This window comes from Coenobita brevimanus, chromosome 33 (genome assembly GCF_032717465.1).
Source record: "Coenobita brevimanus isolate Jiangsu-jjx chromosome 33, ASM3271746v2, whole genome shotgun sequence".
NCBI lineage: Eukaryota > Metazoa > Arthropoda > Malacostraca > Decapoda > Coenobitidae > Coenobita > Coenobita brevimanus.
The window spans coordinates 6,914,265-6,941,817 of record NC_136986.1 but is presented as its reverse complement, the minus strand read 5'-3'; the positions used below and the strand labels follow the sequence as shown (position 1 = coordinate 6,941,817).

Here is a 27,553-nt window from a genome sequence, read left to right as displayed (position 1 = left end):
TAAAAAGAATAAAAAGTATCACTCTAAGTAAAACCAACTCACTTCATCTTCAGAGCTGCGTTGAGTCCGTCCATAATATCTACCCCGACTATCATCCTCCCAAGTTCTCTATAGGCACTTGATTCAGAGTTTAAAAAGAACTTCTTGTATGTACCATTAGAAGATCTTATTGTCACCCTGTAACATGTACAAAGAAAAATTGTTTAATTAGTATTACTACTAAGGCCCCTAGACTAACACAACACCAAACTTAACTTCAAGATGCTTTTATTTATTTTTCTTTTTAAACTTTAAAATTAGCATAAAACTGTCATATCTGCACCTCGAATACCAACTTGTGACAATAAATAAACACCAAAATATGATGCTAGTCACGAAGAATTGCTATGGAAAGAAAGTGAGGTACAGTATTGTCTCTTCCTGCCACTGAGTTTCGTGAAATAAGATACAATTGAAATCTAATAAAACTAGGGCAAGGTAAATTGAAAGAGCTATAGTGTTTTCATTCGGACTTTCTCTATACCTTTTATTACAACACATTCCTTGAATTTAATCTATTGCAGTATAGGAATAATAATAATAATAAAGTTACACAACTGCCTGAATATACGATAAGCAGTGAACTAAATAATTTCCAAGGTGCCACAGGATGTGCGGATCCAGTCCATGTATTAAGGCAGACAGTGGAGGAAGCATAAACGAAAGACTATGACAGTGAAGTCTCTGGAGAACAATGTATGTGGAAGTGAGTAAGGTTTCGAGAGTGGAGAGCACAAAAGTAAAGAAAAAAATATAGTAAAGCCGGAGATAAATACTGAGGGATGGAATATTTCAAGTATGGTTATGTGGATGGTGTATTACGTGGTACTTGAGAACACAATTGATTGATTCTTTCAGTGTTGCCCTGTTTTTGAACAGTCAGGTCTGAAAGTAACGTATCAAAGGATTTGAATGAAACACCATCTGCTGGGGGAAAACTAACTCACTGTGTGATGCGTTGGTGAATGAGGAGAAAAATAAAACTGAGACTTTAAGAACTCTGACGCAGTGATGGAGCAGTGATGAATAACCAAAGGGCCCAGCATTAACTTACATTTCAATTTCATTCAGTACCTTTGCATCCAAACGTTTGTTCTTCGATATCTCACCTGTCAACTACTTTGACTAGCTCCTCAACTGTCTCTGGTCTGGGTGGCGGCTTTGGGAGGGTGAGGGAAGTGATGAGGCTGGCTCGATATGCTGTGCCCACCACTACACCGAAGAACAACCAAATGCCGACCAGGATGTGGTTGGACTGACTGGTTGAGAGGCGTCCGTACAGTCCCTGGCCCAACAGGGTGCCCACAGACTCCAGCACCACCGAGCCAGTACTCAGCACTCCATGCCGCGTTTGCCATGTTTTTCTCTTTGTAATCTGTAAAACATACATATACTATGATATACATATACAACGATATGAGTGCGTAGCTGTTTATTGTGTCACGGGGCAAGCAGTGATGTTTTGGACAGTGAATGGTTTTGATAATACCAGTCATAAAAGAAAGTGCACCTTCACGCATCTGCTACCGTCAGGAAGACACAATTCTGATGAGGTCATTCGGGCCATTTTTTTTGTGGAGCTGCTTCGCATAGCCTATCCAGTTTCGTAAAGTAATTTTGATATTTTTCTGCTTTTCATAATGTAACTTTTCGGCTACATATAGCACGCTCTAAAATATTGAAAATGTTTTGGAATAGTCAGATATTGTTAGGCCTATAGTGAAGGTACGATGTATTATTCATTTTTTTAAAGTTCAAGTTCTTCGCCAAAATAGGCAGACCAAAATGAAACTGCATAAAAGGAGAATTAATTAACACTTCCAAGCTATGGTCTCAAGAAATCAATAAGTGTTAAGTAGCCTAGCACATACGTGACGATGGTGGCTGTACTACAGGCTCGAGGTGGAAGTAACAATGCAAACCCATTTTTTACTCACCTGTACCATAAATATAAATTCCAGCAAAAGTGTTTAAGGATAAATTGCATAAATACAGCAATTTATATTCTTTTATTTCTTATTGCATGAATCTAACATCGTCGAAGAAGAGTCGTTGTACTTATAGCTGTAAAATGAAACTAATATTTTCCATTATATTTCTTTATCGCTCATACTGATTTTCACCTGTAAGCCTCATGTTAAACACTCACTTGAACCTGTCGTCTGGAGTTAACTGGAAAAGATAATAGAATTAACCTGACCAAGGGAGTGTTCATGGTACCAGAATAAGCAACTGTCTCCATTGACATTCACCTAAAAAAAAGTCATATACTGTTGGGTCATGTTATATAAAAGAAAAGAACAAGAAAACGCGACCATGAGAGGGTTAAATGCATCATTGTCCTCGTTGAGTATAAAACAATGAAGAACAATGGCAATAGACAAATGTGGGCACCATACTGGCCTTTGCTAAAACAAAGAACCATATTGTGTTTCGCTAGAGGAAAGCACATTTGCGTAAAAATCCTGAAGGAGGTGAACAGAAGCACCTGCCTTATGGAAATATATTTACGCGTGTGACTAACATTGGAAGACGGCCCCGGGCTGCTAATTGAGAAAGTCCCACAACTAAATTATGATGATAAATAAGAACAACAACAACAACAATAATAATAATAATAATAATAATAATAATAATAACAAAAGGAACCGTTTTCTGCTGCCTGTTATTACTAATACTGGATGCTGCCGTGACTGACCACTTGCATGTTTACCTTGACAAGTGTGAAGCTGACAGTCAGCGCACAAGCCAAAACACCGACCCACACTCGGCCACTCAATGGGTAGTAGAAGCTCAGCCAACTGGGTGTTATGACCGGCGTGGCCATGGCGAATTTAGTAGTAATTTGATCAAAGGAGAAAGTCACATCCCATCTGGAAACATTGTTGGAAATAAAGAGGCCACGTTTGTAGATGCTATAGCCATTTGTTGCATCCAACCGTAGGAGGGAAATTGGTCTCGAATAATAATAATAATAATAATAATATAACAATAATAGTAATTAAGAATGAAAGTAAAGCATTCGGAATCCGAATGCTAATCGTCCGCCAGAATATGCTGTTGGCCAAGTCCAAGATTTTGCCCATATCTTGATATGCTGAAGGTTTGATTTTGTTAGCTCAAGACGTTTATGAGAAATGATTGTGCCACAGGCGGGCTACATATAATTCTTGATTTTTGGCAGCCATGTTTCTGACCTAAACCTTGACCCAGAGTGACCATTTTCGAACTCGACCAAGATTTTGACCATATCTTGATACCCTGAAGGTTTAATCGCTCAAGCCGTTCATGAGATATTATGGTGCTAAAGGCGGGTGATAAAAAGTAGTTCAACTTTGGCAGCCTTTCTGGTGACCATGTTCTTGACCCCGAGTGCCCACTCTCAAACTCGGCCAAGATATTGGCCATATCTTGAGGCCCTGAAGGTTTCATGTTGATAGCTCAAGCCGTTCATGAGATATAATGGGAACACACACACACACACACACACACACACACACACACACACACACACACACACACACTGAGGCAGGGAAAAACATTATTTCTCTGCCTCGTAAGGTGGGCGATAACTAGAGGCCCTCCTAACAGGGGAATCACACCAGCTGCGAGCCGATACATACCTAGCGCGGTTCGGAATATGACCTTGGCCTACTTTCACCAATTTCGAACTCGTAAATTTTCATCCCTGCTACACACCTGAAAAATTTCGTGGTAATATCTTGAACGGTTGCAAAGTTTTCATGGTAACAGACACACAGACCTTGACCTACTTTCACCAATTTCGAACTCGTAGAAGATTTTCATCCCTATTACATACCTGCAAAATTCTGTGATGATAACCTGAGCGGTTGCGAAGATATCGTGTTTACAGACACACATACCTACTTTCACCAATTTCAACCTTGTAGGATATTTTCATCCCTTCTACTCAACTGTAAAATTTTGTGATGATATCTTGAGCAGTTGCGAATTTATCATGGAAACAGACACATAGAGTTTGACCTACTTTCACCAATTTCGAAATCGTGATCGATTTTTTTTTTTTATCTACTACAGACCTGTAAACTTTTATAATATCTTGAGTTGTTGCGAAGTTATCGTGCCAACAGAAACACGGACTGAGGGGCAGAAAGACTGATAGATTGAAAACAATACCAGCATCGTTATCGTTAATATTATTATTATTATTATTATTATTATTATTATTATTACAGCTGAAACTGAAGTCCCATCTGGGAACAGCTAGTACCGGAATATTACTGTTATATATATATATATATATATATATATATATATATATATATATATATATATATATATATATATATATATATATATATATATTTCCAGCTTTCCATAGCTCCAGGCATACCCTCCAGATCATTTCCTGTACCATCGAACATTGTCAGACTACAGAAGCTACTGTATATTATTTACAAGTCCATCATCATCTTCCCATCCATCTATCCTTCCAAGTTCTGTTTATTATGTTGGGAAGACGAAAATAACCAAGAATTAGGCACACGAAATATATTTTCCTCAGAGATGAATATATAGTCCTTCTTGAACGCACTGCCGGAATATAACATGATGGTACTGACATTTTTCTTCATCGGCTGAAATGAGATTCTTTTTAAAAGAAGAGTTAACCGAGCCAGTTTCTAACCCCTTCTTTATGGGATGGACTTTCTTAGGCTTACTAATGTTGCATAGTAACATAAAAGAACCAAAAGAAATGTATTTATTGTGAACAAGCAAAAGAAGGAAATATGTGCAGACTTCAATTCCACATCTGTAGGCAGTCAGTAGAAGAATGCTCCTAACTATTGTACACTGACAGGTTCATTTTCTAGTTACCTCAATTAAGCAAGTAAAACAAAATTCAAATATTATTTTCCTTATCACTTACATTATTTATAATTAATAAGACACTAAGCAATTTCAAATTAGGCTATTTCTATCTTTTCACGATGTATAGCTTTACTTTGCTGCATAAAACTATCTGCAATTCAACCGGATTATCAATAAAAACAATGAACACTGCAGAGCAAAGGTTACTCTTAGCTTAGAATCTCACCTCTCTAGTTCTTGAGGAACAACACCATATACCACTGTTGCCATGAATGATTTACGAATCTGCACCTGATCTGTTACCTGCAAGTAAATATAACATTAAAAAAAAAAAATGAAAGCCCAGTTGATGTTTTTCTCTAGTGTGTCATTTTTACCATAAACTCTTTCAGGGAAATGTTTTGAACTAAAAGTTATGATGTAGGATTCCTTAAAGCTTACCAGCAAGATGCCCTTCCTAATTCGAAAGAAACTGATCATTTTAGTGCATAATAAAGTACTAACCAAAGGTTCCAAGTATAATACTGTACTGCTCTTCCTAGGAAGAACTAAAAAAAAAAAAAATCATCATGTTTATTTCGAGATATCTGGATCGAACACATTGTTTAAAAGTTTAGAGATCATAGGCATTATGAAATACAGAATGATGACAGTTCCTAATTTGATTATATGTATACATGAGGACTGAAAATACCAGGTAACTCTTGCAAGCAAGAGCTGGACAGGAAAGGGGACTAGGGTTCCCTGCTTGTCGAATGCTATATGGCCTCCGTAACTGGGGAGGGACAGAGGCATTCACTTCAGAAGAGTAATGATCTTTGAAATGTCAGTAAAATATGGCAGGATATGCAACGCTTCAGTTGAAGTGCGAGAAACACAATGCCACAAAGAAGCAGAGGGGTGGCGGCGGGAAGTTATTCCTTTACCACCACTTTGTTTTGAATACGAGAGAGAGAGAGAGAGACAGAGACAGAGAGAGAGAGAGAGAGAACTCCTTACGGAGTCAAAATTATCCTTTGGGCAAAGTCAGCAAACTGTCCAGGGATAATGGACGAGCTATGACAATTTTCTTTTTAATTTCTAGTTTTACCAGTTAGTGAATAGTCAAGATGAAACACAAATTATTGCTTTCGGTACCAAAGTTTTTTTTTTTTTTTTAATAAATCTGATAATATCCTGTAAATAATAAGACATTTAACAACATCCTGTAAATAATGAGATATATATCAAAGGAGAGTCGAAAGAAACCCATCGGTGCACATCAAACAAGAAAAAAAGACGTCATTCACAAACAGTGGTGCACTATGGTTGAAATTATCTATGTACATACTGGGGGTTCATAAGACACCAAATAGGATACCTCTGGGGTTTATCATGCAGTTTTAGGTGGCACTGACGAGACCGATGCCAGCGATAGTTTGTACTGTACGTTTCTGATCGACATCGATCACCACTGAGCGCAGTAGAGAGGTTAAAGTACTGTTTCAGTATGATTTTTTTTTTTTTTTTTGCTTATCGACCATTGGGGCCGGAGCCCCTGGTCATTAATGCAAAATTATATATATATATATATATATATATATATATATATATATATATATATATATATATATATATATACACACACATCCTTACGTAGGAACATACACACTTTCATGCACCCGTACATATATATATATATATATATATATATATATATATATATATATATATATATATATATATATATATATAATTTTTATTTTATTATTTTTTGTATTTTTATTTTTATCATTATTTTTTTTTTTTGTATTTTTAACCTTATATTACTTATAAACTAAAATGCCTAATCTAAACACCCTAAAACTAATCACCTAACAGACAAATCGCTAACCAATACTAAATCCTAAGAGACAAATAACTAGACCTACACTAATAGTAAAAAAGCCACGACCATGAGAACACCATCGACTGCAGATATGTAATGCCTTTCTACATTACATACCTGCACTCATCACCTGGTGACTGTCAGTCGAGGCACAACCTAATATAGGGGACATCAATATATGGAATGGAACCAGACGAGTCAGGAACATTTCCATATACGTCATCTGCCGTTCCTAATTAGAATAACTTAAGCAAGATGGTTATATGATTACACAATTCATCTAGCATGATACTGTAGAACACTGATATGCTGGTGCTGAATCGAGTTTGAATAACACCTTAATTTAAAAGAGATGACATGTTGTTTGAAATTAGGTTTCTGGCAGTAGCAGCCAAAATGAGATCAAATCCAAACCCTTGCAGTGAATACTTTCTGAATATTATATTAGTGCAAAACAATGTAGTTTCTATAGAGATTGCATTTTAAATAATCGCTGATATAAGAGAGATGGCTACAAAATACTGCAAAACGATGCTGATATTATATTCGAATGTAATGTTCATATTAATTACTTTATAACAGTAACAGATAATAACAGCAAAAGATTGAATTTAGACAAGTATATAATACGCACCTCTTTCCAGCTGCGTGAAGGAAGGACACGGAAACTAAAGTTCAAGGCCTGGGCAACCGCAACCAGCTGGTTGTAGTCAGTGCCTGAGTACGTGGTGGTGTTGCCATCGATAGACTCTTGCCAGAAGGGTTCACAATGAAACGCCGTCACATTTATCGTCGCGCCATAGAAACTGCCAAAAATAACGAAATATTCTGAACGCGCATAAGTTACAGTTAAGTGGAAGTGACTTTATTTCAGCATATGATAATCCTGTAGGAATAAAGGTTACTGCGTGTAATTCAAAGCAAGTATAAGTACACTATGACACATTTTTATCTATTACAGGATTACTGTAACTGTTTCTCAGCTCGATGTTCTCTTTGATTACATTATCTATAACATGTATACTGTCAGCTACAAATTATACCTGTTTTACACTAATCTGCACTAGATTTTCAACCTTTCACAACATATTTCACATACCTCAGATGCAGAAAAATTCAAAGCTGTGTCAACTTCATTTCCATAACACTTTCTCATGACTAGCACATACTCTAGTGTTAATCTCTTGTTAAACCCATTCAAGACGAAGAGATGACAGTTTTAAGCCAGGTTAGAATGAAATGGGTATAGTCCAGTGTATACTCGTGAGTAATCTGGATACATGACTTATATGTTTCCAGTTTTGTATTGCCCAGTAATTTCAGCAGAGTACATGAGATACTCCAGTTCTGAAATGGCCTGTAATCTGTACACATTACTTGGTGTATTTCGCCGGGAAAAGGGTGGGAGGTGTGAGAGAGCGTAGACCTGATGTGGGGGTCCAGGAAGCCACTTGCAGCACCCGGGCACCGTCAGGACTATACGGTAAGTGAACCAACATGCTGTACCTGCACAATACGTTTATAGTTTTCAGATAGAATGCATTATCTTTATTCATTCGACAGTACAAGGGTGTAATTTATCATTTCTTGTAGCTAATGAAGGGAGAGTTTCACGTAGTCTTTGGAAGAACTCTTGTATCTTATCGAGGCTATAATCTAACCCATTCGTTAAGGAAAGTATAACTAACCCCTAAGTCTGAAAATTTTCTAGTTAATGAAATTTTCTGGTGGTAGCAGGAATGAACGAAAACAATAATGTATGAAGTTATTTCCGTGTATTCTCTGTTCATCATATACTGCAGGGCCGTTTTATCTGTCTTGGATGTTTTCAAGTAATATATCTTGTCCAGTTAATTGCTTACTACGGTGACTCATCAGCCATTGATTCTATATACTATCCACTGTTTTTATCTCGCCGAAACAAAGTAGTATTCAGGGCTTCTCACGGGATAAAGGCCACTTACTCTATACTGTTAATTTTTACTTGGACAAATACTATAATCTCTCCATCTCGAATGCTAAGCTACATCTAGATATCAGCACTATGATATGTTGCTGGTCATGAAAAGTGTCATAGAAAGGAAGTATAACCGCAAAACAGTTGTTGTGCCACTTAGCTGTGTGAAATACAATGCAAAAGGTAAAAATCTGGGACAAATTATAATGAAAATATAATCATCATATAGACTGCACAAGTAATAATATCATTGTGCATTGTTCTTTCTTCAATCCAATAAAGCTTTGAACTACCAACTCAGCACTGGACAGCAGGTGTTTATTCAGTGTGGAACTCCGGCTACGATTTCCTTGGACTTCTTGGGAAGTTTAGAGGGTTGGCAGATACTGTTGCTCAAAAGTGTACGTGTATATTTGCCACCTAAATATTGCAGCGTTGACTCTTACAGTAGAGAGTTAGACAGAAAAGGGATGAGAATTTGATGCTCAACAGGTTTTATGCACCCGCCGTAGTGGTTGAGGGATGCAAGCAGACAGTTTATATGAGCAATGACCATTGAAGTAGCGATAAAAAAAGAGATAAAGGTGCAACAGTACAGCGAAAATACAGAGGTTGAAGGGAGCTAGTAAAACGAGGAGAGCTGATGAGATTAAAAGCTTTTGACTCTACCATGTTGAGAAGAGTTGTATATGTGAAGCCTCCCCACACATGAGAGTTGTGCTTTACACAAGGGGTGAATGAAACCCGTGTTTAAAGTCAACTGTGCAGATAAAAAGAAAGCACGGAGTCGGTTTAGCACCCCTAATCTCTTGGAAGCAGATTTTACAAGAGGGGTAATATGTTCTTTCTATGATAAATCCCGAGAGAATGAAATCCAAGTATGTTTTAAGATGGTGCAGGATTAAGCTGGATATTGTTGAAATTTCAGGGTAGTCCTGTGGAATATTTTGTCGGGTTGATAGATGTAAGAACTGAGCTTTTGATGCATTAAGAACAAGATTACATCCAGTCAGAAATATGATCCAAGTCAAACATCAGGTGTGCCATTGCCTCATCCCTTATTTCTTGAAGCAAGTGTTGATATAAACCCTGTGGGAAGTGAATGAAAAGGTTGAGGGTGGAGTCATCAGCGTATGAGTGGATAGGGTTAGATGTACAGCTTAGGTCATTGATGAACAAAAGAAAGAGGGTTGGTGCTAGGACAGAGCCCTGAGGAACACCACTATTGACAAGTCTAGGAGAAAACGGTGACCGACTATAGCAGCAGCTATAGGACGACCAGATAGGAAGCTAGAGATAAATGAACAGGTAGAGGGATAGAAACCTTAAGAAGGCAGTTTGGAAATTAAAGATTTGTGCCAAACACGATCGAAATTCTTTGAGATGTCAAGTGCAAAGCTTTTGCCATAGTTCCGAACGGAGGAATACCAGGAGTCTGAAAGGTAGATGAGAAGACCGCTAGTGGAGAATCCCTGGCGGAACCCATATTAACGGTTGGGAAGATGGTTATGACAAGGAAGATGCTTTAACAAATTTTGGGTTAAGAATAATCTCAAAACCCTTTGAAATACATGCTGTTAAAGCAATTACAGTAACATCCTGTATTTGTAAGTGTTTAAAACTATTCTGTAATAAAAAAAAAAAATAATAAAGCACCTCCCATATCATAACATTCTCTGATTGTCATTAGGGGCTTAGGCAGGGGTGCTCCACTGGCTATCTTTTCACCTTCCTTTAAGACTCTTGGTCATCCTCCTTTCTGAACTTCGGTGAAAGATTTGACATTGAACTTGACATTTCAAAGGCTTTCGGTCGAGTCTGCCATAAATCTAAAATTCACGGCCCTGTTACGTTTTCAGTCCTATTTGTGACTTATCTCTAGTCGCTCTATAGCTGCTGTTGTAGACTGCCACCGTTCTTCTCCTCGAGCTATCAATAATGGTGTTCCTTAGGGCACTGGCCTGTCACTAACTCTCTTCTATTCATCAATGACCCACTAAAGTTTACATGTAATCCTAGTCACTCATATGCTGATGACTCTAGTATTCACCTTTCCATCTACTTCCTCCAGCGGCCATCTCAACAGTTACTTCAAGAAACAAGAGAGGAGGCTATGGCACAATTATTATCTGACTTGGCTCATATCTCTGATTCGGGTAAAAATAATCTTGTTTTTAATGCACCGAAAACCCAGTTCTTACATCTTTTGACCCATTAAAATGTACACTGGGAACATCCTTGAATTTTTAACAATACCCAACTCAATCCTGCATCATCTTTGAACATACTTGGGGCTTCATTTTCTCAGGATTTATCTTAGAAATATCATACTACCACCCTTTATAAAATCTGCTTCAAAGTGATTAGGTGACCAATGTTGACTATGTACCTTCTTTACTCCTGCACAGTTGTAGACTTTAAACAGGGGTTTTAATTGCTCTTGTGCACACCACTACTTTAATGTGTGGGGAGGCGCCCCACGTACAGCAAGGTGGAGTCAACGACTTTTCTTCTCATTAACTCTCCTCCTAACGACTCCCTTCAACCCCTATCTCTTTGCCGTGCTGTTGGATCTTTGTCTCATTTCTATTGTTAATTCAATGGTTATTGGGCCTCTGAATTCTCTGCTTGCATCCCTCAACCACTGTGGCAGGCGGGTAGCACCAGTATAGACGCAAACTACTATCCCTTTTCTGCCCAATCCTCTAATGCAAGAGTTAACTGTTAATGCCAGTCCTTTATGTGTGCAGCAGGTCACCTCTAGAACTGTCTTCCTCTGTCTGTATTCCCTACTGCCTATGACATCCAGTCTTTTAAACGCAGTGTGTCCAAGCATCTTGAACAGATCCTCAATTTGGGAATATTATCGTGTATTTATTTTTGCTTAGAGGAAGCAATTTGCAGGCTTGTATCATTTATTTTCTTTTTCTTGCATTAAGAAAAAAGAATTGCTGCAATATAGTGCATCATACATGAAAACTGGATTTGTTGTGATAGTAAACTAGCATTTTTTGTGTGCAGTTCCTCTCGTGCAGTAAGAACTTAGCCAAATAAGTGCTTAAAAAAATATATGCATCAGAAATGGACATGACCACAGGGATAGCTCAAGTGATCTTATGCGACTCAGAAAACTCACTCGCAGAGACAGTAAAAGCAATTGTAATGGTTAGTCATGTGTAATAAACCTTGGCATTTCTTTTCTCACTCCCATCCAACACACTGTAATGCACATTGTCACTCTGAATAAACAGGAAAAACTGGGTAAATTAGCTGAGTTAGCCAAACGTAGAAGGGGTGATAATTCACTCAAGTAACGGTGGCCTGGGGCAGTGGAGAGGAGTGTGAAGGACAAGTCGGGCAAGGGGGAGCAAGAGTGCATGCGAGCATGGATTCCCTCTTTTTCCCAGGCCGGGGCGTGGGCTGTAACTACCAGCTCACCCCCGTACGAAAACATCCTTTCGTGACTCCCCAAATTACCTCCCTTCATCACCTCCTACCTCCACAATTCCTTCACCTACAGCCGACCTGAGGATACTTACAATGGAAAGATGAAAGACAAATGAATAATATGGTCTTTAATTGAAAGTTCAATGTGCTGTCATAATGCAGATGTGACTGGTTGGCAAACCCTACTTTCAAGAAAAAAATAAATTCATGAAAGGCTTGTCTTGTAAGACCCCCAAGGTTTAGGGATTAGTACTGAAGTGAGCGTAATACTTGGGTAACTACATTCTGAAGCTGTTGGAGATAATATATAATAATGAATAGGAGTGGTACCGTTGGTGACTGAAGCCCTGTTTAGGGGGCTTGAGTAGATCTACATTTTTTGTAGATTGGTACTGTAGGACAGGTAGCGCTGACAATTTATTTAAGATTTTGGTTAGAAACTCTTTGTGAGGCACAGGAGGCTAAAAAGGGTTGCACGAGCAGAGACAAATGATTAGAAAAGATTAGAATATTTAAGTGTTGAAGAAGGGTGGGTGTAGTACACAAGGTCAAGATTAATATAAACTTGGCAAAGGATTTAATGAATGTTATTTTTATGACAGTTAAAAAATAAAGGTAAGCACACGGCTCTTTCAAATACATGTCATCCTACAAAACAACTACAAATTAAGATTTTGGCATTAGAGGTACGTTCTTGGTTGCTGAATAATTTACCGTTTGTCAGATGCTGAGGTTTCATCATTTACAACCACGGTGTTCATCATGGAAAATGTCCAGTGGGAAACGAGTAGAGCCTCGAGGTCTTTCCTGGGCAGGCGAGTGACTACCAAAAGCCTCGTCGACCACACCAGGAGGCGGCCATTGAGGGACCAATCGGCGAAGGCAGTGAGGAAGGCTGGGTCGTCACTCACCACCATCACCATCAAGCACCACGACACCTGCCGCAGCTGCTGATGTCACAGTGGTACAGGTTAGCTGTGTGACCTAACTGCCTCAACAGTAATGAGATTGACCAACCCACCTCAGCATTATTGTGAGAATAACCTACCCACCTCAGCAGTGCAGTGAGAGTGACCTACCCGCCTCTGCACTAATGTGAAAGTGACCTATACGCCTTGCCAGTAATGTGAAAATAGCCTACCCACCTCATCAGTAATGCGAGAGTGAACTACCCTCCAAAGCAGTAATGTGAGAGTCACGAACCCACATCATTAGTAATAAGATACTACCTGACTCCCTCAAGAGTTATGTGAGAGTGACCTACCCACCACAACAAAAGTGTTAGAGTGACCTTCCCACCTGAGCAAATGTAAGAGTGACCCACCCGACGAGCCTGGATGACCACCGGGGAGAGCTGTGCCTCCGTCACGTTAGCGTCCTGGCCGTCCACACCCACCTCAAACACACCCACACCCCGTGCCGCTCCAACATCACCAATACTCTAATAAAAAGTAGTATATAATTACTCAGAGTAAATTAGTTTTCACAGGGTTAAGAAGCCGGCGAGCAAAGTATATCATTACTTTAAAATTTCTCCCTAATTATCTACTGTATCTATCTATACTCAGACGTCTCAATCCCGCAAAGGAAGGCAACAAACAAATCGATTCAATGTCGCTCTGTCCCAGCCCATTTTGCTGCCTTCCCTCAGCTCTAACCTCCTCTCTCATATATCTCTCCACTTCATCCCTTCATCTCATCCTTGGTCTCCCCCTCCCTCTTCCAACCCTCCACTTTACTCACATGCACTCTCCTTATCAGGCTCTCTCTCTCCATCTTCTCCACATGACCAAACCACCTCCGTGTATTTCTTCTAGCGTTTTTTATCACATCCACATCCACACCACAATGTTCCTCCACTTTCTCATTTGTCAGTCTGTCTTTCCATGTAATTCCACATGCTTCTCTCAAATAACTCATTTCCACTGCTGTCACCCTTGATTTGTGCCCTTTCAACAAGGTTCAAGGTTCACTTCCATGCGTTAGATTTGGTATAACAATTCTGTCATACAGAGGCTTTTTTTTACCTCCATGCCCACTTTCCTATTCTGTATCACTGTTTTCTACGAATCAGGGACCTTCCTTCCCTGTTGTACCTTTTCGTGGACTTCCTCCTCTAATTTTCCATCCTTACTCATCACACTTAGCTACTCCACAGTCACTTTAATGATCTCACATTTTCCATTTCCTCATCATTCAGTCTCACTGTGCATTCAGTGACTTCTTTTCTTTCGAAGATCACAACTTTACTCTTCCCTGCATTCACCTTTTGGTTCCGTTTCTTACACATTCTTAGAAACTCAGTCACCAAGCCTTGTATTTCTCCTTCGTCGGCACTTAACAATACAGTATTATTTCCAAACAGTAGAACAGGAAGTTTGCAAACGCTGACTTTTCTTACTAGGACCTCTCCAACATCCACTGCCCTACCTTGTATCTCTTGTATAACTCCGTCCATATACAGATTCAACTACCGTGGATACATGATAAAGCTTTGTTTCAATCTAACATTCAGAGAGAAAAATATGCCCAGTTCACCATCCATACGTACTGAAGCATTAGCTCCCTCATACAGACTCTTCACGGCATTCAACAGCTTCCCACTTACTCCATATATTCTTAACATTGTCCACATTCCTAGTCTATCCACTCAGTCATAATATGTTTACTCCAGATCCATGAAAGTCACATACAACTTCTTTCCCTTTGTTGAAACTTTTCCAACGAAGATCTTAGGACGAATATCTGATCAATATAATTTCATTTCTTCCTAAAACCTTCCTGTTCTTCTCTAACTTATTGTTCTGTTATTTACCTAACCCGGTCAAGAAGCATGCTGCAATATAATTTTCCTATTTCACCTTGAAGACAAATACTACTAAGATTACCACACACTTCTTTTTCCCATTTTCCTTTATACAGGGGAATAATTGTACCTGACTTTCAGTCCTCCGAGACTACCTTCCACCCACGCCAGTCTGCACATCTTCCATATCCACTTTACTACTATCTCTCCCCCATACTTCAGCATTTCACCACACACTCCATCAATTCCTGGGGTTTCCCCATTATGGCTTTCTTCATTGCTTCCACCACTTCCATCCTACTGGTCATTTCCTCCCTCATCTCCCTCCTCGTCTTAGCTACTCCACAGTCACTTATACTCGCACTAGTTTCATTGCCTGTGTTTAACAATTCCTTGCAGTGTTCTCTCAGTCTGTTCACTTTTTCTACCTTCTCTTCTAGCAATCTACCATTTTTACCTTCCACTCCCCTACTTTCTTCTTTATCACTCTAACTCTCTTTACCTCCTTCCTAATAATCAAGGTATTTTTTACAGTATAGTAATGTCTTTGATAAAAGAATAAATAGTTTTCTGTGTATTATTGAGTACTTAATGTAACTTTCAGTGTTAAAACTCAATTCTATCTGTAAGACCATCGCTGTGGTAATGAACTAAGACATCAAAGTAATGATCTCATCCAGTTATTGTGCCTTATTTAATAACCATTACCGTATTCTTTCCAAATACCTTGATTATGGTGGTATTTGCTGTTAAGTTGTCCGTGAGCAGCATTGGAAAACAACTGCCTTGTAGCCAAGTTTCCAACACTGATCCAACCGTCGGTACCGATTCCCACAGACGATCTCTAGAATCTGTAATGAAATAATGTCTCTCTCTCTCTGTACACACACACACACACACACACACACACACATACACACACATATAGATAGATAGATAGATAGATAGATAAAGGTGGAGCGTTTTTACACTTTTCTCGATTTTTTAATGTGGGTTGTGCGGAAAAGTTGTCAATTCATGAGAAATAAATTGTGTTAAAAGCATTTTGCTCTACAATGATATCTTTTGCAGCCTCAAACTAATTGAAGTTTTTAATCTCACCCTCGAAAATAGGCAAAAGATTTGATAAATCCCGATCTGATATTTTGATGTATTTTCCTTTTGGGTACTGCTGAAAACAATTGTTATATCTTGTAAATGATTCATGCAAAGACGGACTGATATTTGATAATATCTTCTACTGTCCCAAGTCGTCTGAAAAAATGAAAAAGTTTATTTTTTTCACTAGTTTTTAAAAAATTCCTAAAATTCTACCATGATGTCTGTACTTTATTGGTAGCTATAATATGAACATTAAAAGCCTATATATCATTTGTGCAAAGGTACATCAGTATACAATAATATCTTCCACTGCCCAAATTAAAATCAATTATACTATACATGAACTTGGTCAAAAACACTGCATCCATGACTGCTTGCCAGTGTTCAGAATATATATCTTCTGTTTTTTAAGCTATTATTTAGTTGAATAGAATTTCATATACAGCTCTTTGCTTATTTCTCATTTAAACTGAGGAAAAAATAACCCAGAACTCACCGCGAGGAGGTGGCTGTATTTCAAGTTCCGCCCTACTCCAGCCCAACCACCCTACCATTGCTGCAACTATTTATTTGCTAAATTGCTTTTTAGTTTCAAATCGAGCCATTTGTTGGCGAGACAACAGATTTCCTTGAATATATCCATCCCAGTTTCTTCTTCCACAAACTTTCTCAGAAGCCTCGGTAACAAGCTTGATGTTCCGCTGCTTGAGTGTGACACGGAATATCCTTTGCTTGAGAACGTGGAACATCACCTGCATTAATGAATTCCACGATATTTTCTGTGTCCATGTTCCTTGTAAGAGGAGGTTCTGTCAGCTCCAAGAAATGCCTGTCAACCATGTTACCATGTTATAGGATTCAGCGTTGAAATTTAGAGTGGGCAGTTTAAAAGCTTTCACACAATCTGGTGCTGATCTTCATGCCATCAAGATCCTCCTTCAACCCAGCTCTCTTATGTGACCTTTTATGTAAACTGCCCACCTTAAATTTCAACGCTGAATATATATAATATATATTATGGAACATTTATCAAGCTTGTCATCGAGGCTTCTGAGAAAGTTTGTGGGAGAAGCAAATGGGGTGGATTTATTCAATCAACTCTGTTGTTTCGCCAACAAATGACTCGATTTGAAACTAAAAAGCAATTTAGCACATACACAGTTCCAGCAATGGTAGGGTTGTTGGACTGCTGTAGGGTGTAACTCGAAATATAGCCACCTCCTCGCGGTGAGTTCTGGGTTATTTTTTCCTCAATATAAATGAGAAAAAATAAGCAAAAGAGCCGTATATGAAATTCTATTAATCTAAATAAGAGCTTAATATCAGAAAATATATATTCTGAACTCTGGCAAGCAGTCATGGATGCAGTGTTTTTGACCAACTTCATGTATAGTATAATTGATTTTAATTTGGGCAGTGAAAGATATTATTGTATGTTGATTTACCTTTGCACAAATGATATGTAGGCTTTTAGTGTTCATATTATAGCTACCACTAAATTACAGACATCATGCTAGAATTTTAGGAATTTTTTAAAAACTAGTGAAAAAAATATATACCGTTATATATATATATATATATATATATATATATATATATATATATATATATATATATTGTTACGGAACAGAGAAAGATAATGAACACTTCAAGTGAGAATACTAAAAATCACTACTGTCCTGCAAAGTTCCAGGTTCAAAACAAAAGAGTTAGGTAAAATTACAAGTTAAAGTTTAATGCTCAAACTAACAACTAAACATTCAGGACTCATAAGGATAATGTAATGGCAAAAACAGGTTAAATATATGGTTAACTGCAATAGCCGCTATTAACACGAAATTAGCAAGAGTAAATTTATCTAAGTCAGCCCTGATAAAATGAGAAAACCGGATAATGCTCAGTTAATGTAAGATATATTATTACAGATACAAAATATTATTACTACTGGCTGACAGTGAAACTTTACATTAATCACAAAAACCTCACCAGGCCTATGAATAAACACCTTATGCTATACAGTATAAGAAAAAATGTAATAACACTTATACTCAAATTACACAGCAGCTAGATAGTTGGAGACTTCCCGAGCACTCACAAAAATAATAACAACTGTACAGGGGAGGACAGATGTGAACAAAATTAGTAGATCTAAGTGGCAATAATGCAGAGACTAAGCTCATTATATAGGGGCCGGCAGAGCTTGATACAACTTGTAAGAAGGACACGCAAATGAAGCCATAGGGGACAAAGAGTTGACATTCCTGCTCTGAACAACAGAAAGAACGACTTACTCTACTATAAGGGAGGAGGGGGGGAGTGAGGTAGAACACGCGCTATGGAAGCCACGAGGCGAATCGTGATCAAACATGCAGCATACTGTACGTTAAAGTTATACAAAGGATGATGAAATCATAGGCTATGTAACAATATATATATATATATATATATATATATATATATATATATATATATATATATATGTATGTATACCTCGGGGCTAAGATGCTAATGACTGCTTGAATGGATGAGTAAGTGGGGAGTGTGTCGTCCTGTCTCGGCTACCTCCCTTTCCATGGGGGAAGCAGCCTAGGTATATATATATATATATATATATATATATATATATCTATATATATATATTTATATATATATATATATATATATATATATATATATATATATATATATATATATATACAGAGAGAGACAGACAGACAGATAAACACCAACGTGGAACATCCATAATAAATTGGTAACGTTTTGACAACTCATTTGTCATTTTCAAACTTAGGAGAATGCATGAAAAACCAAAGTAAACACTATATCTATGATACAAATATAAGCAAAACATGATTATGATACCTAGGTTTGAAAATGAGTTGTCGAAATGTCACCAATTAAAGATGTTCCTGACCACGTTGATGATCTTAATATTAAGACTACATTTCCCCCATGGTGGCTCTGTTTCATCTGTCTTTATATATATATATATATATATATATATATATATATATATATATAGATAGATAGATATAGATAGACAGATAGATAGATAGATACATAGATAGATAGATAGATAGATAGATAGGTAGGTAGTTAGATAGATGGATATATATATATATATATATATATATATATATATATATATATATATGTTGCCAGACGCCTTAATCCCGTCAGGGGTGGTCACAAAGACATCGCCTCCATGTCGCCCTGTCCCCCACCTTTTCATTGCACTGCTCCCAGCTCACACCCCACTCTCTCATGTACCTCTCCACTCCATCCCTCCATCTCATCCATGGTCTCCCCCTCCCTCTCCTCCCCCCTAGCTCACTCACATACACTCTCCTCGTCAGTCTCTCACTCTCCATCCTCTCTATATGGCCAAACTAGCTCATTGTGTCTCTCCTAACGCTTTCTATCACATCAACATCCAAACCACAATGCTCCTTCACTTTCTCATTTGTCAGTCTGTCTCTCCATGTAATTCCACATGCTTCTTTCAAATAACATTTCCACTGCTCTCCCTCTTGACTTGTGTCCCACCAACAAGGTCCAAGCTTCACTTCCATACGTTAGAACTGGTATCACACTACTGTCATGAAATTACTTTTTCACTTCCCTGTTTCTTACCACTGTCTTCAAGGAAGCAGCAACCTTTCTTCCTTGCTGTACCCTTTCAAGCACTTCACCTTCCAAATTTCCATCCTTACTCATCACACTACCGAAGTACTTAAACACACTCACATTTTCAAATTCCTCCTCATCCAACCTCACTGTATATCCAGTGACTTCATTTTTCTCAAAGACCATACCTTTACTCTTCCCTACACCCACCTTTAGATTCCGTTTCTTACACACTCTCCCAAACTCATCCACCAGACCTGGTGCGGTGTCATCTTCTCCGTGGGTCTACCGCCCAGAGGCTTTCGAAGCAGTGGGGGAGGACAGCATGGGGGCTAAACAACCACTAACCTCCCCGGTCCCTCATGGGGCCCGAGAACCTGGAAGTGGCTTCGGTCACCCGGGCAAGTACCACATCTATCAACCCAACACAACAACATCGTTTTTTCTGCACCGAGAAATGACTTCCCGGTGGTCACTTCTTGAAGACTTCTACCCGGGGACATTGAGAGCAATCCAGGACCCATCAACAAATGCTTATGTCCAACATGCACAAATCCTATCACTTCGAGCTGTCAGACAAAGGGTTCAGTTCAGTGCAATTCCTGCAAGAACTGGACCAATTACACCTGCACAACACTGCTTCCAGAAAATATTACACAAATACCTGAACCTGCTGCTTATGATCCTTCTTCCCATCCACTAACCCGTCCACCAACCCCACTCCTACTTCCTCCACACCTCACCCTAACCCACCGATCCTTCCCACACCATCCAATCCCCCCAACCCCTCCCGTTCCATCCCAATCTAATCCACCCCAACCCCTCCCATTCCACCCCACTCTAATTCACCCCAACCCTTACCTCCATCACAACCTTCTCCTACCCCTTCCCCTCCATCCACACCCCCACCTCCCCCCGGTGCTGCAGCACCCAACACACATCTTACACACAACATAAACATTCTTCAAAAAAACATAGATGGTATAAACACCAATAAACAAGAACTCACACATTTCATCAAACAACAAAACATACACACTGCCATCTTACAAGAAACAAAACTATATACAACACACACACAAAAATACATTTCATAATTTCACCACCATTAGTCATGACTGGGCCGACGGCAGTGGCATTGGACTTATTACCCTGGTACACAAATCCATCAATTTTTCAGTCACTAATGCACACATATAGTCACTTCTCCCCCCACAAGACACAACAACAGAAATACAATCAATTAAAATACACACTGGAACTAAATCACACATAACAATTGCCAATACATACATTCCCCCCAGTCGTCCCCCATAGTACCACAATTACTCTCCACAAATACACCACATCACTAACATACCCAACATTATCCTGAGTGATGATTTCAACGCCAGGGTGGCAGCCTGGCATGTCAACAACCCTGACACAGACAGGGGGCTGGTACTACAATCCCAAACAGATAATCTTTTCATTCTCAGTTTTCTCCATCAACATACCCATATCCTACACCAAGCCCTCTTCCTCCCATTATCCCCAAACATCACCTTGTGCTCCCCAAACCTCATCCCCATAACATCCTGGAGAAAGGTCAAACCCCTTGGCTCTGACCACCTCATAAGCATCGTCACTACCAAAACCAGAATCACCCCAGCTGGCCACAGACACACATACACTAATTATGGGAGAGCCAACTGGGGGGCCTTCACAACTGAAACAGCATAACACTTTGAAACATTAAACAGTACCCCATCACAAACATCAACACCGCTGTGCACACTTTCAATAAAATTATTCAAAATGCAGACAAAAGACACATCCCTAGAAGGAACAGAATGAGACACAACCCCAACTTCACACCAAAAGTTCAAGGTCTCATCAGTCAACGAGACACACTACCACACTCCCGAACACCCCATACACAAGTCACCGTAAAACAAATACAAGAACTCAACACTCAAATAAACAACAAAATATCAGAACAGCAAAAACTTCATTGGAATAATTATCTCCAAACACTTGATCACAAAACAAACACCAGCAAACTCTACAAAACACTAAACAGCATCACACTCTCCAACAGCAACACTACACAATCACACACTGCCATCACAACAACAAACACCATACCTTCAAACAAACAACAAGCAAACACTCTCATCAATCACTTTTCACATGTCAGCCATCTAACACCCATTGCGACGACCGCCGTGTCATCCGATGCAAGAGACAGTTCCCACAGATCCAGACTTCACACCTTTCACTTATAACCAGACGAAGCACATCAATAGCAACCTTAAGCACTCATCTGCCTGTGGACCAGACAACATAAGCAAGATACACCTTAAAAACCTTGGACCACAAGGCATACAAGCACTCATAAACATATCAAACTACAGCCATTCACACAACATAATACCCATCATCTGGAACATGGCACTAACGTCACTATCCACATACCCAACAAAGACCCCACATTACCTTCCTCACACCGCCCCATCACACTCCTCTGCACCCCCGCCAAAGTCACTGAACGACTGGTATTACAACTGGTTACACCTCCCCCTTCCCCCCTAAGCCCCGTCACAACATGGTTTTAGGCCACTACCCTCCACGAACACTTCTTACAGACCTTACACAGAGAGTTTTTCATGGCATGAATTCAGATAGGCCACAACACACACCACTCCTAATCACACTAGACATTAGCAAAGTATCTGATATTATCCCCCACCACAACCTTACAAACAAAATATTCAACAGAAACATGCACAATGACACAAAAAGATGGCTGGCCATATATGTAGCAGGCAGATGTGCACGCGTAACATTTGCTGGTCAATCTTCGAATATCAGAAACTTCGCAAATGGCGTCTCCCAAGGATCTGTTTTGTTCCCAACTCTCTTTACCTATACATGCATGGCATACCCACACCCTAAACACCACAAATACACATAGCTCTCTATGCAGACGACATAACACTTACGTGTACACAGTAAAACGCAAACACAGCCGCACACATCCTCCAACCTTACCTCAACACACTACACGAATGGTTCACCACAAACACGCTCAAAATAGCCCCAGCCAAATCTACAGTGACCCTTCTCACAAACGGGACAACAGAACATAGTCACATTCCACACATCAACATAAACAACACTCCCCTACCACACACACACACACACACACACACACACACACACAAAATCCTTGGTATAACATACAATACATCAATATCATTTAAACAAACATCACAAACATTAAAGATAAATTAACACCAAGACTCAGTACCTTGAGGTCACTTGCCCATACAACATTTGGACACAACAAAGAAACCACCACCACAATATAGAAACAATATATACATTCAATGCTGAATTATGCAAGCCCTGTTTGGGCTTCTAACCTCACTTAAACACACAACACTCTACAGACCATACGGAACAAGGCACTAAAATTAATTACAGGCTGCACAGCCACTAAACCCACAGACCATCTACACCAAGAGACCAAAGTCCTCAAAGTCAAGGATCATCTAGACATGAGAAGCACCCAAATTATTGCTGCAGCCTCCACAAACCCACACCATCCTCTGCACTACATGGCAGCACGTTCACACACACCAAGGAACATCAAAACAACACCCAGCACACGATATCATACACAAATACAGTCATCTCTCCCCCCTCACCTGCCTTAGACCAGCTTCCAGAAGCATATCCATACTTAAAATAATCGCTTGCTGCTCCATTCAGCCACTCAAAGACAACATACAGCTGGATGCACAGCCTCCTGATATCCACCCTTCTGAATCCTATCTCCCTCACGAGGACAGGGTCCACTTGGCCAGGCTGAGATGTGGGCATCATCCAGTCCTCTAGAGTTATCAGAAGAGGCTGGATGTCTTTGTCGCTGATGCCAGTCCAGGATGCAACACAGCACCCCATACTATTAACCCTTCTGTGGGCGTGGGTCCGGAATTTTCTGTACACCCCAGGCAAACGTGGGAGCCATTTTCTGAAGTTTCGAAAATTAATTTTTTTTCTTGCTATACTGAAAGAAAATTCAGGCACACCTAACAGTGCAAATCCCAGCTTCCTAGACTCATTCTGTGGCTTGCAGTGGAGTGCAAAAGTTGCAGAAATATCGGCAACCGATATTCGGCACCCAGAGGTGCTGCCGCACTGCAACATTGCAAGTGTTGTTATTTGTTTTTTTAAACCGCAAAACGAAGCAAATGGTTCTGAAATATTGCGCATATATAGGATTTGATGATATCGAATTATTTCAGTACATAATCTGTTCGGAATGGCTGGGAAAATATTTATTATGAATATTTTTTCATCTTTTTTATATATAATGTATTTATGGTAGTTTTGAGTTATTTTTTATGTTATCGTTGTGCCCATGCTTGGAAAAGGAAGTGAAAGGATTAAATTTTCAGTCCTAAGTCAGAATATTGCACGTCCTCCGAGGCTAGGCTCTCCCACGGGGGATGAAAATAGAGGGGTCAGATGTCAGATCCGATTAGCAATGCTGAAGTTGAGTCGCAGCTTCCAGCTCCCACACCACATGCATGGCTAAAAATAGAATCGTAATGCAGTTTCAGAACTACGAATAAGTCTAAGTATTACGAATACAGAGACAAAGCAGAAATAAATATGTTTACAGATGGGGGAAAATGTATTTTTTCCCGTAATAACACGTTCACTTTTCTCTATCATTTTATCTTGTAATTTTCGCAATATATGTTGCTGTCTCGTAAACAGGGTGGTTGTGTGTGTTTTGCGAGGGAGGAAAATGAAAATATTTTCTGTCTGGGTCGAGCTAATGGGTGTAACACTGTGTTTTTAGGCATCTCAGGAGCGCAAAAATCGTACATCCACTTGTCACGGCAGCAAGTGGTGAACTGACAGATGATATGTGACAGGGTGTAGTCAAGGTCAGTCTCATGTCCCAGATGTTCGTTCACTTCCCACAAGTTTTCAGTTTTCTACAAGCGGCACTGCACTGAATGATCTAAACCATTACAACAAACCTGAGCAAATAGGTAGATACCAAGACAAAAATTTATTTTTCACCTATTACCATGTCTTTGATTGTGCCTGTACTAATTCATAATCATAAACAGGTGGTTGTGTGTGTTTTGCACGAGTGGACAAAGATGATATTATTTTCTGCCTGGGTCGAGATAGTGGGTGTAGTTGTGCTTGTTTAGACATGGCCAGGAGCAAAAAAATCGAAAATCCACTCATCACACCAGCAGGCTCTGAACTGCTTGATGGGGTGTATAGAAGTGTAGTGTAGGTTAGTTTGAAGACGTTCAGAACGTACGTTCACTTTCCAAAAATTTTTGCAGCTTTGTATAGACTGCCCTCAAATGACGCCTGCGGCCATTTATCGGCTAAATATCATATATATATATATATATATATATATATATATATATATATATATATATATATATATATATATATAAATAAATATATACATAGAGAGAGAGAGAGAGAGAGAGAGAGAGAGATCTGTGACTGTTGGCAGCAGATTTTCATTAATACGTGTTGAGTTAAACACGACAACAATTTTGCAGTTGCTAAGCTTCTAATATTTTCAGTGAGCGAAAACTAACTCTCCAGAGTTGTTTATTTTTATTTGTCATTTCATCTAGAGAGATCACCAGCAATGGAAAGTCTACACCCACATCTGGGAATGTAATATGAATGTATATATATATATATATATATATATATATATATATATATATATATATATATATATATATATATATATATATAAAGAACATAAGTATAGGCAGCTCTTTGAAGGGTAACTGAATTACTAGGATGAGATAAGGACTAGAGGTGCACCAGAACTTAGGTCCGGCCGGAACCTCAATTTTTATAGAGTACCGGTACCGGCCGGAACTGTTATAAAATAACTGGCCGGAACCAGAACTTTTATTTTACATCCAATCATTTATCATACTACTTATAAATTTTGTCTCAACTCATAACTTCTTGAATTTCTTTCTTACTTATTTCTTCTTAACTCTTCATTTATATTAGTTTGTTAAAAAATTAGGCAGCTAAAATACTGTAGTTATATTTTAAGAATATTTATTAAAAAAATATGCAGTACAAACATAAACTAGAATTTTTCTGTGAATTAAGATTACAGTAATTCCTCATTTTTCAACCAATGTGCAAAAGAAAATGTCACTTCCCCTCATCAATATGTTTAAACTGAAAAATGAGCCGGTGACTGCACTGAACTGAGCTCATTCATTTGCCATGATCTGCAAGTTAGAAGCAAGGAAGATTATGATGGAGAAATAGTTACTCTCCTGTTCGAGGTAGCAGATGAGAACGTTTCTCCTCGTATATATTACCAGCTTCCGAAAACAGCCTTTCAGAGTAGACTGAAGATGCTGGACATGACAGATACTTTCTGGCAACTTTGGATAGTATTGGAAAAAGTACAGTACACAATGGACAATGTACATACATGCTTAGATCTCTCTCAGCAGTTGTTCATCAGTCACCAGACTGTGGGGAACTGAGGAGTGGAGACTGAGGCAGGCTCAGCTTGATGACTCAACCTGTACTGGACGTGTTAGTTGCTCACGCGTCTAGTACGGGTTGACCATGAATGGAGGGTTAGGCCCAGCGACAGGGATAAGGAAGAGAGGTCTATTGGTCTGATAATACAAATAAATTAATAAACTAAATTCTCTTTCTCTCCAATATATATATATATATATATATATATATATATATATATATATATATATATATATATATATATATAGAATATTAAACCACAAAAATTTCCTAGTTCCGGTTCCGGTCGGAAGTTCTGGCCGGAACTTTTGGAGAGTTCCGGCCAGTTCCGGTTCCGGCAGGAACTTAATATCCTAGTTCCGGTGCATCCCTAATAAGGACAGCAAAGAAGAAGACTCTCCCCCGCCCTCGAAACCCTCCAGCCGATGCCGGCAGGGAAAAGTATAAAAGAACACCATGCAGAATAGAAAAACTGGCGTGGACATTTTATAGGAAAGTGTGAAGAGAGAAAAAGAGGTTATCATAGTATACCCGGAAAAGGAAAAAGAATGAATTAGTATTGGTTATCAGATTTTATTTCTCTATATGCTCCCCTTATTTGCCTTATGAAATTAGCCTATGCTTGAATCTCTCAATGGAAGAGGCAGCAACTACTTTACTAGGTAACTTATTCCACTCGTCTACTACTCTATTATCAAACCATTTCTTACCTTTTTCCTTACTGAAACAAAATTTTTCTAGTTTGAAACCATTACTTCTAGTTCTGTCCTAAGTACCTTGCTAATATCTCCCTTATTTATACCCTTCATCTACTTTAACACCTCAGTTAAGTCTCCCCTTACTCTACACCTCTCTAATGAGCGCAGACTTAGTCTTTTAAGTCTGTCTTCATATGACAGGTTCCGAACATCATGTATCATTTTTGTAATTCTTCTCTGTACATTTTCTAACGAGTTATTATCCATTTTATGGTAAGGACACCAAAACTGCACGGTGTAGTCTAAATGTGACCTTAATAATGCTAGATAAAGTGCAATATTACTTTTGATGACCTATTGCTCATTCTTCTCGAAATAAGTCCTAGGACCCTATTTGCTTTATGTCTTGCATTAATACACTGTTGCCTGGATTTGAGATCCTTATTAACCATAACTTCTAGATCTCTCTCACATTCCGATTTACTAATTTCTTTGATATCTAAGCTGTTTTTAGTATCTCCAGTGGTCTTACCTACGTTAAGTACTTTACATTTTTCAACGCTATAATCCAATTCCATTTGCCAATTTTATAACCA

At 38.9% G+C, this 27,553-nt stretch overlaps 1 protein-coding gene across 1 annotated transcript; it reads right to left on the bottom strand.

The window, feature by feature from the left end:
• Positions 1-38: 38 nt before the first annotated feature.
• On the bottom strand, positions 39-16,829 carry LOC145395779 (ionotropic receptor 93a-like). Its single transcript, XM_080269316.1, has 9 exons — positions 16,737-16,829; positions 13,489-13,605; positions 12,495-12,625; positions 8,138-8,266; positions 7,395-7,566; positions 5,120-5,196; positions 2,738-2,912; positions 1,149-1,414; positions 39-177 (listed from the first exon to the last, which is right to left on the bottom strand). Exons 1-9 carry the CDS (start codon positions 16,827-16,829, stop codon positions 39-41), a joined length of 1,299 nt encoding a protein of 432 aa, XP_080125442.1.
• Positions 16,830-27,553: the final 10,724 nt, after the last annotated feature.